At 38.5% G+C, this 12,259-nt stretch overlaps 1 protein-coding gene across 1 annotated transcript; it reads left to right on the top strand.

The window, feature by feature from the left end:
• Positions 1–480: 480 nt before the first annotated feature.
• rgs18 (regulator of G protein signaling 18) lies at positions 481–11,346 on the top strand. Its single transcript, XM_022677867.2, has 5 exons — positions 481–761; positions 3,099–3,215; positions 4,578–4,639; positions 6,970–7,136; positions 10,826–11,346. Exons 1-5 carry the CDS (start codon positions 640–642, stop codon positions 11,069–11,071), a joined length of 714 nt encoding a protein of 237 aa, XP_022533588.1. The 5' UTR covers positions 481–639; the 3' UTR covers positions 11,072–11,346.
• The last annotated feature ends 913 nt before the right edge of the window (positions 11,347–12,259 follow it).

Below are 12,259 nucleotides of genomic sequence, written 5' to 3'. Positions count from 1 at the left end.
ACAAGAGTGCACCTGGCTCTTAAAGGGAATGTCTAGTGACATGCCGATTGGTTTATTTCACATTACGCCCAAAACACACTCATGATTACTTAAGAAAGTTAGTGCATGTCTTTTGAGCCTTTTCAAGACGAGCAAGTTGTACTTTTCCTGACGTTACGATAGCAAAGACACACTGATTGTTCACTAAAATAGGGTCTATTGAGTTAAAGTGAATGTGTTAAAGCAGGAAAAACACAACAATATTCAGAAAAATTGGGCATTGAAGACCAGGACTGAGAAATACTCATCACAGAGCTCTACAGCATCAACATCAGCATCTTCAACTGTATCTCCTGTATCTCCTCAGCTGCATTCAAACCTTCTGTTGACACTTTAGAGCTGTATGAGTTGGAAAGTCGTTCACAGCAGGTTGACGGTAAACTCTGGGGCATTTCCCTCGACAGGAAGTCATGGTCACAGGTATGGGAAATGACCTCCTAACACACTTGATGCCAATCTCAGGGTTCAGAAGTTTGCACAGTTATAAAAGTTCGATGTCTTGGCGTCTACCTTCATAAAAGAGAGAGAGAGAAAGAGCGAAAGAGAGTGAAAGAGAGAAAGTGAGAGAGTCAGAGCGAGCGAGCCAGATAGAGGAAGAGCATGGAGACCTTTGTCTTTCTGTTTCCTCAATTCAACTTCTCTGCCCCCAAGGAGGAAGCGTATTTCAAAATGCTCGGCGAGACCGAGTTGCGCGCCTCCAGAATGAAAGACAGCAACTCAAGGTACGTTATTTTAAAGCTTGCTTTACCTACAACGAAATCAAACGCTGACGTCCATCGATAGAAAGATACTGGACTGATAAGAACGTTGTATGTGAGGCTGATATCGCTTAATGCATTGTTAATGCACAGAACGAGCTGAAGAGAGAAGCTTCCTTTATTCGCATTTGACTCAACTTGAGCAAAAACAATGCTAATCCAGACTGGTTTCATCACAATGACAGTATTTAGCACGTTTTTAGAATCCAGGCTATGCTGCTTATTACTGGAAGTGTATAAACACATCATGATATGGAGATGATGCAGGAAAAAAAAGAGTTTTAGACGATACAAAGCCGGAAGGAAGCTTTGCTTTGTCACCTGCTGTCCAATGTGATTCATGCTGAATGTACCATTTGCAAAAAAAAAAAAAAAACTTGGTACCAAATTTCTTTTTTTATTTATTGCTATTTATTGCTGATTTAACTTGAGCAATAGTAGAAGAAAACAAACAACAAGAGAGCACTTTAGTTTCTGAATCAGTTTCCCTGATTTTGCTATCTATAGGTTTATATTTGAGTAAAATTAACTTTGTTGTTTTATTCTATAAACTACAGACAACATTTCTCCCAAATTCCAAACAAAAAATAATATTGTCATTTAGAGCATTTATTTGCAGAAAATGAGAAATGGCTGGAATAACAAAACAAACAAACAAAAAGATGCAGAGCTGTCAGACATTAAATAACGCAAAGAAAACAAGTTCATATTCATAAAGTTTTAAGAGTTTAGAAATCAATATTTGGTGGAATAACCCTGGTTGGTTTTTAATCACAGTTTTTTTATGCATCTTGGCATCATGTTCTCCTCCACCAGTCTTACACACTGCTTTTGGATAACTTAATGCCTTTACTCCTGGTTTCACTTCAATCAGACTACAACTACAAATAATACATAGTTGATAAATGGCTGATTAACTACATTGCATTAGGACATATGTTCTACATAATTGACTAATCTAAAATATAGAAAATAAATAAAATAAAAAATAAAAAAAAAAACAGTGAAATGTGAAGGTGTGTCCAAACTTGTAACTGGTACTGTATGTAATATATATCCTTCTAAAATTATTTAGAAAAAAAGTTACTTATTTTTACTTGATTTATGTATTTTTTTTTTTTTTAGGATAATGATTATAGCTAGCATACAATAAGACATTTTAACTAGATTAAATGACTTAGCCCAGGTTAAAACTCATAGAAGCACCTAAAATATTCTTAAAAACAGCCTCAGAAAGAGACTTTTAATTTTAACTGGAGGACAATGTGCACGTCTTTGCACACAACTGGAAGAGCACAGTAGTGCTAGTTCACTAAGTGCAGCTAAAAGAAGAATAGCTATAAAGGGGAAGTATGTCCACACTCTTGAATTTGTCACAAGCCACCCCTGTGTTTGATACACATTGAAACACATTTTTAAAGGACGTGTGTTTGCCATAAATCTAAAAAAAAAAAAGCTTTTAGCTTATGTCAAACAGAACCATTTTTCTTTTTTTTTTTTTAGTTTTTTGTACAGTGTAGTCAATGGCTATGTTCACATTACAAATCTGAAGTGGATTTAATCTGATTTTTTGCTCAGATCTGCTTTGGTTTGTTTAGATCAGATTTTTTTTTCATGGCTGTGTGAATGTGCCAAACAACTATTAGTGCTTCATATCAGCCTAAACATTCTAACAACAAAAAAAACGTAACAAACAAATCTAACCTGACAACTATTTTTATCAAGTTGATTAAGCAAAAAATACATTTTAACTCATTATACACTCTATGTAAGCCTACACTTAAACAAGTACTCTGATGTAAAATTGACTTTTAAAATAAAAAAAAAGTACTTCACTTTGTTGAAGATGCCACCATCGCTCTCCCACAGCTTTCTGAGATTCAGAAATTTTGTGCCCCGTAATTTGCCCTAATAATTCAAAGTAGCTCCACACCTCCTTGCTAAAATCTGGAGAGCCCTGACATTTAAAACGAGGCATTAATAACTTAAAAAGTGCACAAGAAGCTTATTAAAAACCTCTGTTTACATCCCATAATGCTAGTTTCAGCTCCAAGCGCCGCCATTACTGTACTGATAATGACATAGACATATATACATAGACTCCACATAGTCCAAACCATCCAGAATCGCGTTTTCACACTACAATCAAACTGAATCACGGTTCAGTAGATCTAGTTTTTTTTGTTCTTCGAGTTGCAACATAGTTTGTGGCACCTTTTAAACTGGCTGCTTTGGTTTGGACCAAACATACAATGTACTGTTCATTCTCATCCTTGTGCTTTATTGTTTGTCTCTGTGTAGAAATAAAGATAAAGAAAAGGAGAAGGACAAAAAAAGCAGACTGAGTCTTCTGCTGGCCAGGTCTGGATCTCATGAAAACGTCAGCCCTGAGAAAAATCCACCAGCTAAAACCAACCAGTAAGTCCAGCTCACTTGTTGTATGTTGTATCTGCCCGGCTTTGTGTTTTTGCTTAGTGTAGAACATTTTCTGAATGTTACAATTAATATTCTTAGAACTTCTTAGAAAGTTCTGTAAAGTTTCCTGGATTTTCTTAGAACATTTTTAAAACATTCTGGTAACATTGTTGAAACATCACTTGTGTCAAAGGTTGAATATTTAGTTTTGACAATGTTACTTTTAATGTTTCCATATTATTAGTTTTGGTCTAGCTGGAAATGTTATGTGCTGTAAGATTTTCTGGAAAAACACTGAACTGACTTTGGACTTGGACACCAAACCATCACTGACCATCAGTAAATTTTACATTTCATTTGTAAATCAAGGATCTATTAAGTCTGGAGGAAGAGTAGAGAGACACACAGTCCAAGCTGCTTGAGGTCTAGTGTGAAGTTTCCACCAATCAGTGATGGTTTGGAGAGACATGTCATCTGCTGGTGTTGATCCACTGTGTTTTATTATCAAGTCTAAAGTCAGTGCAGTTTTGTTTTCCCACAAAATCTTACAGAATCACTTCATGCTTCCCTCTGTTCCCTCCACTTTTATGGAGATGCAGAATTTCATTTTCCAGCAGGACTTGGCACACTGACCACACTGCCAAAAGTACCAATTGGTCTTATACTGTATAATATAAACATTTTCTGAGACACTGGTTTATTTATTATTTTTTTTAATTGGCTGTAAGCCATAATCAACAAGAATAAAATAAATAGACACTTAGAATAGATCACTCTGTGTGTAATAATCACATATATATATATATATATATATATATATATATATATATATATATAATAGGGGTGTGACGAGATTAAAACGTGACAATATTTCTCGTCAAGCTTTAACCTGTCTCGCGGGAAAAAATAGTTTAGTGTGGACTTTTTAAGCGGGATCTGGCAACACAGCAGGAGTGCAACTATGTACTGTTTGTGGTGTATGCTCCGCAAAACCAGCAAGCTGATTGGCTGTTTCTCCCGAGAGAAAATTTATTTGGGGCTTTGATTTGGCCCCCCCTTTAGTGCAGCGCCCCTACAGTATGTGTCGCACAGGCTGCAAACCCCCTTTTTAAGTTGTATGTCTGGCTGCATTTTGGCCATTTAATTTTTTATCAAATAAAAAGCCATTTTTCATTTTTGACGTTTTCTTTAAATTTGTATTTTTTAATCTCGTCTCATCTCGTTTTAGTGAAACCAGTATTGTGTCTCGTCTTGTCTCGTGATATTAGTGTCTCGTCACACCCCTAATATATAATGTACCATATTAACAAGCCACAGACTTAACAAGACACAAACTGACTGACTTCTTATTCCTGTGACCTGCAGCATCCCACCTGAGGTGGCTTTGAGATGGAGTGATTCCTTTGAAGATCTGCTGGGTCATCCAGGTGAGATTCTGTAAACTCCGGTCATGCATTGGAGCTTAACATTTGAGTGATGTTCTGAAGCCTGATCTGAGACCACCGAACCCCACTGTTTGGTGCTCCCTAACAAACGAAAGACAAAGGTCCAGCTTGTGGGGGTCTGCGGTGCCCCTGTGGAGAGCTGAAGGTCCGGGGGACTCGATTAGGATAGCACAAGACATTTTGAGGTAGTTTGACATTTGCTCAGCGCAGCTCAGCGCTGTACAAGCAGCAAACAAAGATAACATTTACTGAAACGGCCCTGCCGTGAGGAAGCTCGCCCTGCCTCTTCGCACGGAGGCCTGTCTGCACACAAACCAGCGCTCATCATCACTTCTGCATTGTCGGGTTGATGCAAAAAAAAAATAACACAGTCACGGTTTGCTGGGTTGAAAACTCTGGCTTTTTTCAGGCCTGACTATGTACCCAGCATGTCCTTTAAAAGTAGGAAGGTTCAGTTTTGTCCTAGTACATAAATAATTTATTATAAATGATTTATTATGCATTAAAATATTTTAATAAATCCCACCCTGTCATCCTGGGCTTTAAGAAGAACGTCACATCAAATACTTCTCATTTTCAAAATATAAAACACACCAGATTATAAGGTGCTTTAAGCATCACTACTTAGGATGCCTACATTGAAGTGAGCAAGGGTGTCACCATGTTTCCCTTCTAATAGGAAAGCTGGAGGAAGTACCTAAGTAAACAAGAATTATAATAATTCTTATAAAAACATAATTATTTCAAAGTAAAATGAGCACTGGATGTTAATCTACACAGATTTCTCTCCTGAAACCTGTTTATTTGGGTGATTAAAGCGCTTCCATTTATTTACAGTAAGCTTCGATTTCCAGTATGTTGTCTAAGGGTGAGTTTTCAGTGAAGTTTCTCCAATACTAAGGCTGGGTGCAGCAGCATTAGCATTAGCCGCTAACAGCAGTGCTAGCAGGATGCAAAGACTGAGGAATCCTGAATGTTCTGGTAAACCAGGGTGCTATCAGCTAGCGGTTTGTCCCATGTAGCTTGTTCTAACATAGCAGTTAGAACACTACAGTCCAATATGCTCGCCGCTGAACAGTGAAAGCGCTACCGCTTAGCGTGGTTAGCGGTTAATGCTAATGCTGCTGCACCCAGCCTTAGAGCTGGAGAAACTTCACTGAAAACTCACCCTTATATAATGCTGTACTTCACTGGAGTGGCTTTACTGCTCCTTAATACCTGACTGGTAGACTTTATATACGGTACATAAGGTGCACCAAATGCACTTATTGTCAATTATTGGGAAAATTAAATTATTTTAAGTGTGCTTTATAGTCTAAAAAAATAGGGTACTAACGCCATTTTATTTTTTTTTGAGGGACTAAATACACTAGTGGCTGCATGTTTAGCCAATTAATTATTTTAATTTCAATTAGTACTTCTCATATTGTTTGTATATACTGACAATCTCTATTGTCATATTATCTGTATATATTTATTTAAGGTAAAACTTAAGCTGTCCACCCTGGAGCAGTGTTGGACATAGTTTCAGGCTTTTTCAGGTAGCTGCGCCCCAGAAATAGCAATCTGCCAAAGTCAGAGCACACCTGGCTTTTAAAGGGAATGGCAAATGACAGGCTGATTGGTTTATTGCATGATACGCAACATACCCAGGATTAATTAAAATAATTATTAAATGCTTTTAGGTCATTTTGAGACATGCACAGTGTACTTTTCCCATCGTTATGATAGCAAAGACACACAAAGGCAAAAAGACAAAAAGTTTATATCCAATAAAAGTTAACAACAACAGCTTTTGGATGGAATTTATCATCTTTTAGAACTTGAAAATAATTAAAATAATGTCCTTACAGCTTTTTAGGCCATTCTTACATCATTCTTCATAAGACATCATATTGTTGACCAGAGCAGCTCAGTCTAGCTTAGCATTCCCTCTACTGTAACAAAACCCAGCGCCTGCTAATTAGCTGACAAGTTCCATCAGGTGGAACACCAGAGTGATTCATGAGCATTACAGGAGCAGAACTGAGCAACACTGAGAAACTCCAGACCCTCTGAACTCTAGACGCTGCACAACTTCATCAAATCCCTGATTTTTAAAATACTTTATGTGCAATTAATAAGTTTTAATCAGAATTTTGTGCCATTTGTTCCTCAAAACTTGCCAAAAGTTAAACTTTTACAAAATGACATGGATTTTTTATTTTCTTTATCATATAAAGGCTTCAGACTATGCAGAAATCAGATTTTTTCCAGCTAAATCACTTTATAACTTTATAAGCTAATCACCGTATGCTGCTCTCCTGCTTTAGATGGAGTGGAGGCTTTCACGAAGTTCCTGCGCACCGAGTTCAGTGAGGAGAACATTGAGTTCTGGCTGGCGTGTGAGGACTACAAGAGCACAGAGTCCACTACCAAACTGCAGTCCAAGGCCAAGCAGATGTACGCCGTGTTCATCGACACAGAGGCCCCCAAAGAGGTGAGAGATTGTAGAGGATGATATTCTAAGTGTTAAACTCGGACTGTGAGCCTTGATTCAACACAGGCAAACTGTCTGGGGCTTTGTCGTTAGCATGTAGCTAACATGTTGGAAGAACATCAGTGGAAAACTGAATGAAAACCTGTAAAAAAAAAAAAGAATTTCCTCTATTTCTGTGTCATTAGAATCATGTCTAATGTATATCATACATATACACATATATTTTTAATTTTTTAACCCTTCATACTCCCTATGCTTCATCCCTATACCCCGTATACCCTACACTTTGCTGTACTATACTATAATACCATGTAATACTACGGTATACACACCTTATAATACTACCCTTTATTACACCATACTACCTTATATTACCCTACATTCCTCTGTACTACCCTATAACACCTTATTTTACCCTATACTCCTTTGTACTACACCATACTACCTAATATTACCATATACTCTTCTGTACTACCCTATAATACCTTATATTACGCTATACTCCTCTTTAATACCCTTCCATACTGTATCTTATACTACTCTGTACTTGCCTGTACTACCCTATACTATCTAAGTTTACCCTATACTCCCCTGTACTACATTATACTACCCTATACTTGCCTGTACTACCCCATACTACCTTATACTACCGTATACTTGCCTGTACTACCCTTTACTACCTTATACTACCCTATACTTGCCTTTACTACCCTATACTGCCTTAGTTTAGCCCATACTCCCCTGTACTAACCTGTACTACCCTATACTTGCATGTACTACCCCATACTACCTTATACTACCCTATACTTGCATGTACTACCCCATACTGCCTTAGTTTACCCTATACTCTCCTGAACTACCCTATACTACCTTATATTACCATATACTCCTCTGTTCTACCCTGTAACACCTTATACTACCCTATACTTCCCTGTACTACCCTATAATACCTTATACTTCCCTATACTCCCCTGTACTACCCTATACTACCTTATATTACCATATACTCCCCTGTACTACCCTATACTACCTTATATTACCATATACTCCCCTGTACTACCCTATAACACCTTATACTTCCTTATACTCGCCTGTACCACCCTATACTACTTATATTTCCCTATACTCCCCTGTACTACCCTATACTACCGTATACTTGCATGTGCTACCCCATGCTACCCTATCATACTTCATCATACTTACCTGTACTAACATATACTACCTTATACAAACATACACTCACCTGTACTACCTTATAATGCCATTTACTCCCCTATACTACACTATACTACCTTATACTCTTGCGTAAAGATTTTTAAAGTTCGCTTTAGACATTCTGAAATGCCAATGCATTGCCTGAGAGAAATGGTTTTGCAATTCTCTCCCAGAACTGTCTGGTGTGTTTGTACTCCCAGATGTATGGGTCACGTTGTGATGGTGAATGCGTACATAAGAATGCATACATTTGAAAATATACAGGCTATAGATACTATAGGAAATAGAAAGAAGTATGAACTGTCTGAAACTTCACAGCCTTAATGCTACACTAAAGCCTACCTTGTATTGTTTTGTGTTAGTGATGTGAAACCTCGGGACTCAGAACTGTAGTTTCAGTTCATTTACTCGTCAAACAGTCGTTGCAGGGTCTGTGGAGACGGGCCCGAAGCAAAGCCCACCGGAACTGCATGACTGTGTAGAACGCACTGAGCCGTGTGGCTGGCCGCACAGCGTCCGTAGCGCTGCACCGCCGCATGACTGAGGCAAAGATGTGACCGTGTGGTTTTCCTGCTTGCATGTGTCACAGCTGGGTGGTGCGAAACCCCCCCCCCCCACCCAACCTCTACACTCAGCCACCCACGCTCTCGCGCACTCTCGCTCACTCTCTCACTTACTCACTCTCTCTTAGCATGAGAAACACACCAGTGAGTAAGCCAAAAAAAGAGAAATGCAAATAGCTTTTAGAAACAAACCCAGTTTGGCTCTGTAACCGCTCTCGTTATTACACCATGGTGGCTTTTCTGCAGGCCCGTCGCAACAAGGCAAGCAAACCAAGCAATTCCCTGGGGCCACCATACAATGACTGGTTATGAACTCAATGCAACGAAAAACTTTGTGAGCGCCCCTTTAAATTCTGTGATGGTCAATGCAGGAAAGTACAACAACACTATTACTACATCTCCCTTAAAGGAGAACTCTGGTGTAAAATTGACTTTTGTTGTAGTAAAACATGATATAAAATACTTATCTTTGATAAAAAGCACACCTCCGGTCTTCCACAGTGTTCAGAAAAAACGCTTTGTGAAGTGCATAAACCAAACATGTATATATGTTGTATATATAGTGAGGCGAACAGATGAAATCAATACTCAGGTGATTGACTAAAATCTCTATTGTCCAGGACAGCTCTTATACTATATTTTGGAAAATTAAAAAAATGCTATTAAGATTTAATTACTTCCAGCAATTAGAGCACTGGTTCGGTCATTGCAGTGGATGATCACCACCCAGTGTTACACACACAATTTTGACAACTTTAGTCATTTTCTAAAGCATTTACATCTATTCAAGTATATTTAGTATGTAGGTTGTTTCGTTCTGTTCTGCAGGTTCAGCTCTCAGGACAGGTTCTCTCTCTTTTTGGAGCTTCATTGTTCACAGATTCTCAGATCAAAAGGATCGCAGAAAAAGAGAGGAACAGTTCTTATACTGAAAGATGCTGGATGTACTGAGAAGGTCCTCTTTGGGTCTTTAGGGACCCCAGTAGTTGAGGAGTTTTTGGACCCTCAGCTTTTTTCCCTGAAGCTCCTTTTTTGGAATTTTCTCCTTTTTCTTTTTTATGTCAGTCGGTATTTGATTGACTCTCTGTTGTCTGACCATTTAAAATAGAGATTCTGATTTGTGCTGAATCTGAGTTTGACTCTCTGTTGACCCAACCCCCTGCAAATAGAGATTCTGATTGGTTCATTCTCTAAAATTGACTCTCTCTTGTCCCACCCCCAGTGGAAACACATATTCTGATTGGTTCTTACTTTGGAATTCACTCTCTGTTGTCCCACTCCCCTGGAAATAAAGATTCTGATTGGTTCATTCTCTAAAATTGACTCTCTGTTGTTCTATCCACATATAAAATAGAGATTCTGATTGGTTTATTCTCTAAAGTTCACTCTTTGTTGTCCCACGCCTAGTGGAAACAGATATTCTGATTGGTTCATTCTCTAAAATTGACTCTCTGTTGTCCCACGCCCAGTGGAAATAGATAGTATGATTGGTTCTTACTTTGAAATTGACTCTCTGTTGTCCCACTCCCCTGGAAATAAAGATTCTGATTGGTTTATTCTCTAAAGTTGTCTCTCTGTTGTCCCACCCCCAGTGGAAATAGATATTCTGATTGGTTCATTCTCTAAAATGTTGTTCTATCCACATATAAAATAGAGATTCTGATTGGTTCTGCTGCATGCTTAGTGTTTTTTTTTTTTTTTTGTTTTTGTTTTTTTTAATAAGAGTCTGAACTAAATGAAACAATCATAGTTTTAAAATATATTTTGTGGCTTAAATTTACTGAATACATAACACTATTACCTGTATTCAGTTGCTAACCAACCAGTGTTTTCACTATTTTTTTTTTTACCAATGCAGACACATCCGAGTTGTTTTCAAGTTTAATTTTTGATTTTCTTCATGTTTTACAGATTAATATCGATCACTCGACCAAGCAGACCATTCAAAAGAACATCGCCCAGCCCACCCAGTCTTGCTTTGATGCAGCACAGACCAAAATCTACGCCCTGATGAAGAAGGACTGCTACCCGCGCTTCCTCGCCTCGGACATCTACCTGAGCCTGACCAAGAGGAAGGGTCCTGTAGCGATGACCAGGAGGAGGTCCCGATCCTTCGTCTTTAACGAGCGGGGTGACGCCACTACGCCCTGGTTGTAGCTTGTCAGGAGACCCTGTTGCACCATCATTGACTTGACAGACGCCTGCTACATGTGTACATTAACATTCACAGCATTAGGAAGCATTTTCATGTCAAAATACTAACATTATCCATAAATTATTTAATTGATTTCTCTTTGCTGGAGATTCCATGCTAAGCTATTTCTGCCTACATGATTAGAGTCTTTCCTCTGACTTGTAAATTGTATATATAAAACCTTGTGTCATAAATCATTGTAAAATAAAATATATTTCAATAAATATATTGAATTATCGCTGGTTGCCAGCATCTCTTTTATGCATTTTTACTCGTTTTCTGCTTCAACACAAAGCTTTTATTTGTTTGTTCCTTTTTTTTCTACATTTTTCCAAATTTCCAAATTAGCTAGCCCAATGGTTCCACCCACGCACCTAGTGGAAGGAAAACCCAGAGAGAGAAAGGCCAATTGTGCTCTCTCAGGGCTCCGGCAGCTGATGGCAAGCTGCATGGCCAGGATTCGAACCAGCGATTGCACGATCTTAGTAGCAGCGCTTTAGACCTGTCACTTTAGGACCGTGTTGATGCACTGTTTTATATCAAATCCAAAGTCAGTGCAATGTTTTCTTAGGAAACTTTACTCACATGTTTCTCTTTGCTGAAAATTTTTATGGAGATGCAGATTTCATTTTCCAGCAGGACTTGGCACACTGCCCACACTACCCACACTGCCAAAAGTACCAGTTGGTCTTAATTTTACATTCTAATTTTCTGAACAGACTAAATTACTGAAATAAAGTAACTTTTGTCTAAAAAAAGGCGTTATACAAGCAAAATTTTATGAAAGTCATGGCACAAGAAGTGGTTGTACCTCGCACAGCTAGGGGTCTGGATGGGACCAATGTGAGACTAAAGTGGGCTGTAATTATGAGGTCCATTTAAGAAGTTTAACCAACTGGATCCCAGTGAAAACATCTACAGTACATGTACAAACCCACTCACATCCAAAGCCCACCTGAAACACACATAGCCCACGCTCCACCCACACACAGGAGCTTCATGTGAGAACATTGTCTGGAGACTCACTTGGAGGCTGTGTATTCTATGCAGGGCAGGTGCTTCTATAAAATAAAAGATTCCAGTGTGTGTGTGTGTGTGTGTGTATGAATCAAACGCACGGCAATAACAGACTTCAAACGGCGTCTCCACCC

This window comes from Astyanax mexicanus, chromosome 8, assembly GCF_023375975.1.
Source record: "Astyanax mexicanus isolate ESR-SI-001 chromosome 8, AstMex3_surface, whole genome shotgun sequence".
NCBI classification, from domain to species: domain Eukaryota; kingdom Metazoa; phylum Chordata; class Actinopteri; order Characiformes; family Acestrorhamphidae; genus Astyanax; species Astyanax mexicanus.
Note: the sequence above shows the minus strand (reverse complement) of the source record. Positions and strands in the feature narration are given on the sequence as shown.

Bases quoted from the DNA above. Each gene is read 5' to 3' on its own strand.
- rgs18 (XM_022677867.2), top strand. From the start codon at position 640: ATGGAGACCTTTGTCTTTCTGTTTCCTCAATTCAACTTCTCTGCCCCC. The intron at 762-3,098 runs GTACGTTATTTT...GTCTCTGTGTAG, and splicing joins ATGAAAGACAGCAACTCAAG to AAATAAAGATAAAGAAAAGG. The intron at 7,137-10,825 runs GTGAGAGATTGT...CATGTTTTACAG, and splicing joins ACACAGAGGCCCCCAAAGAG to ATTAATATCGATCACTCGAC.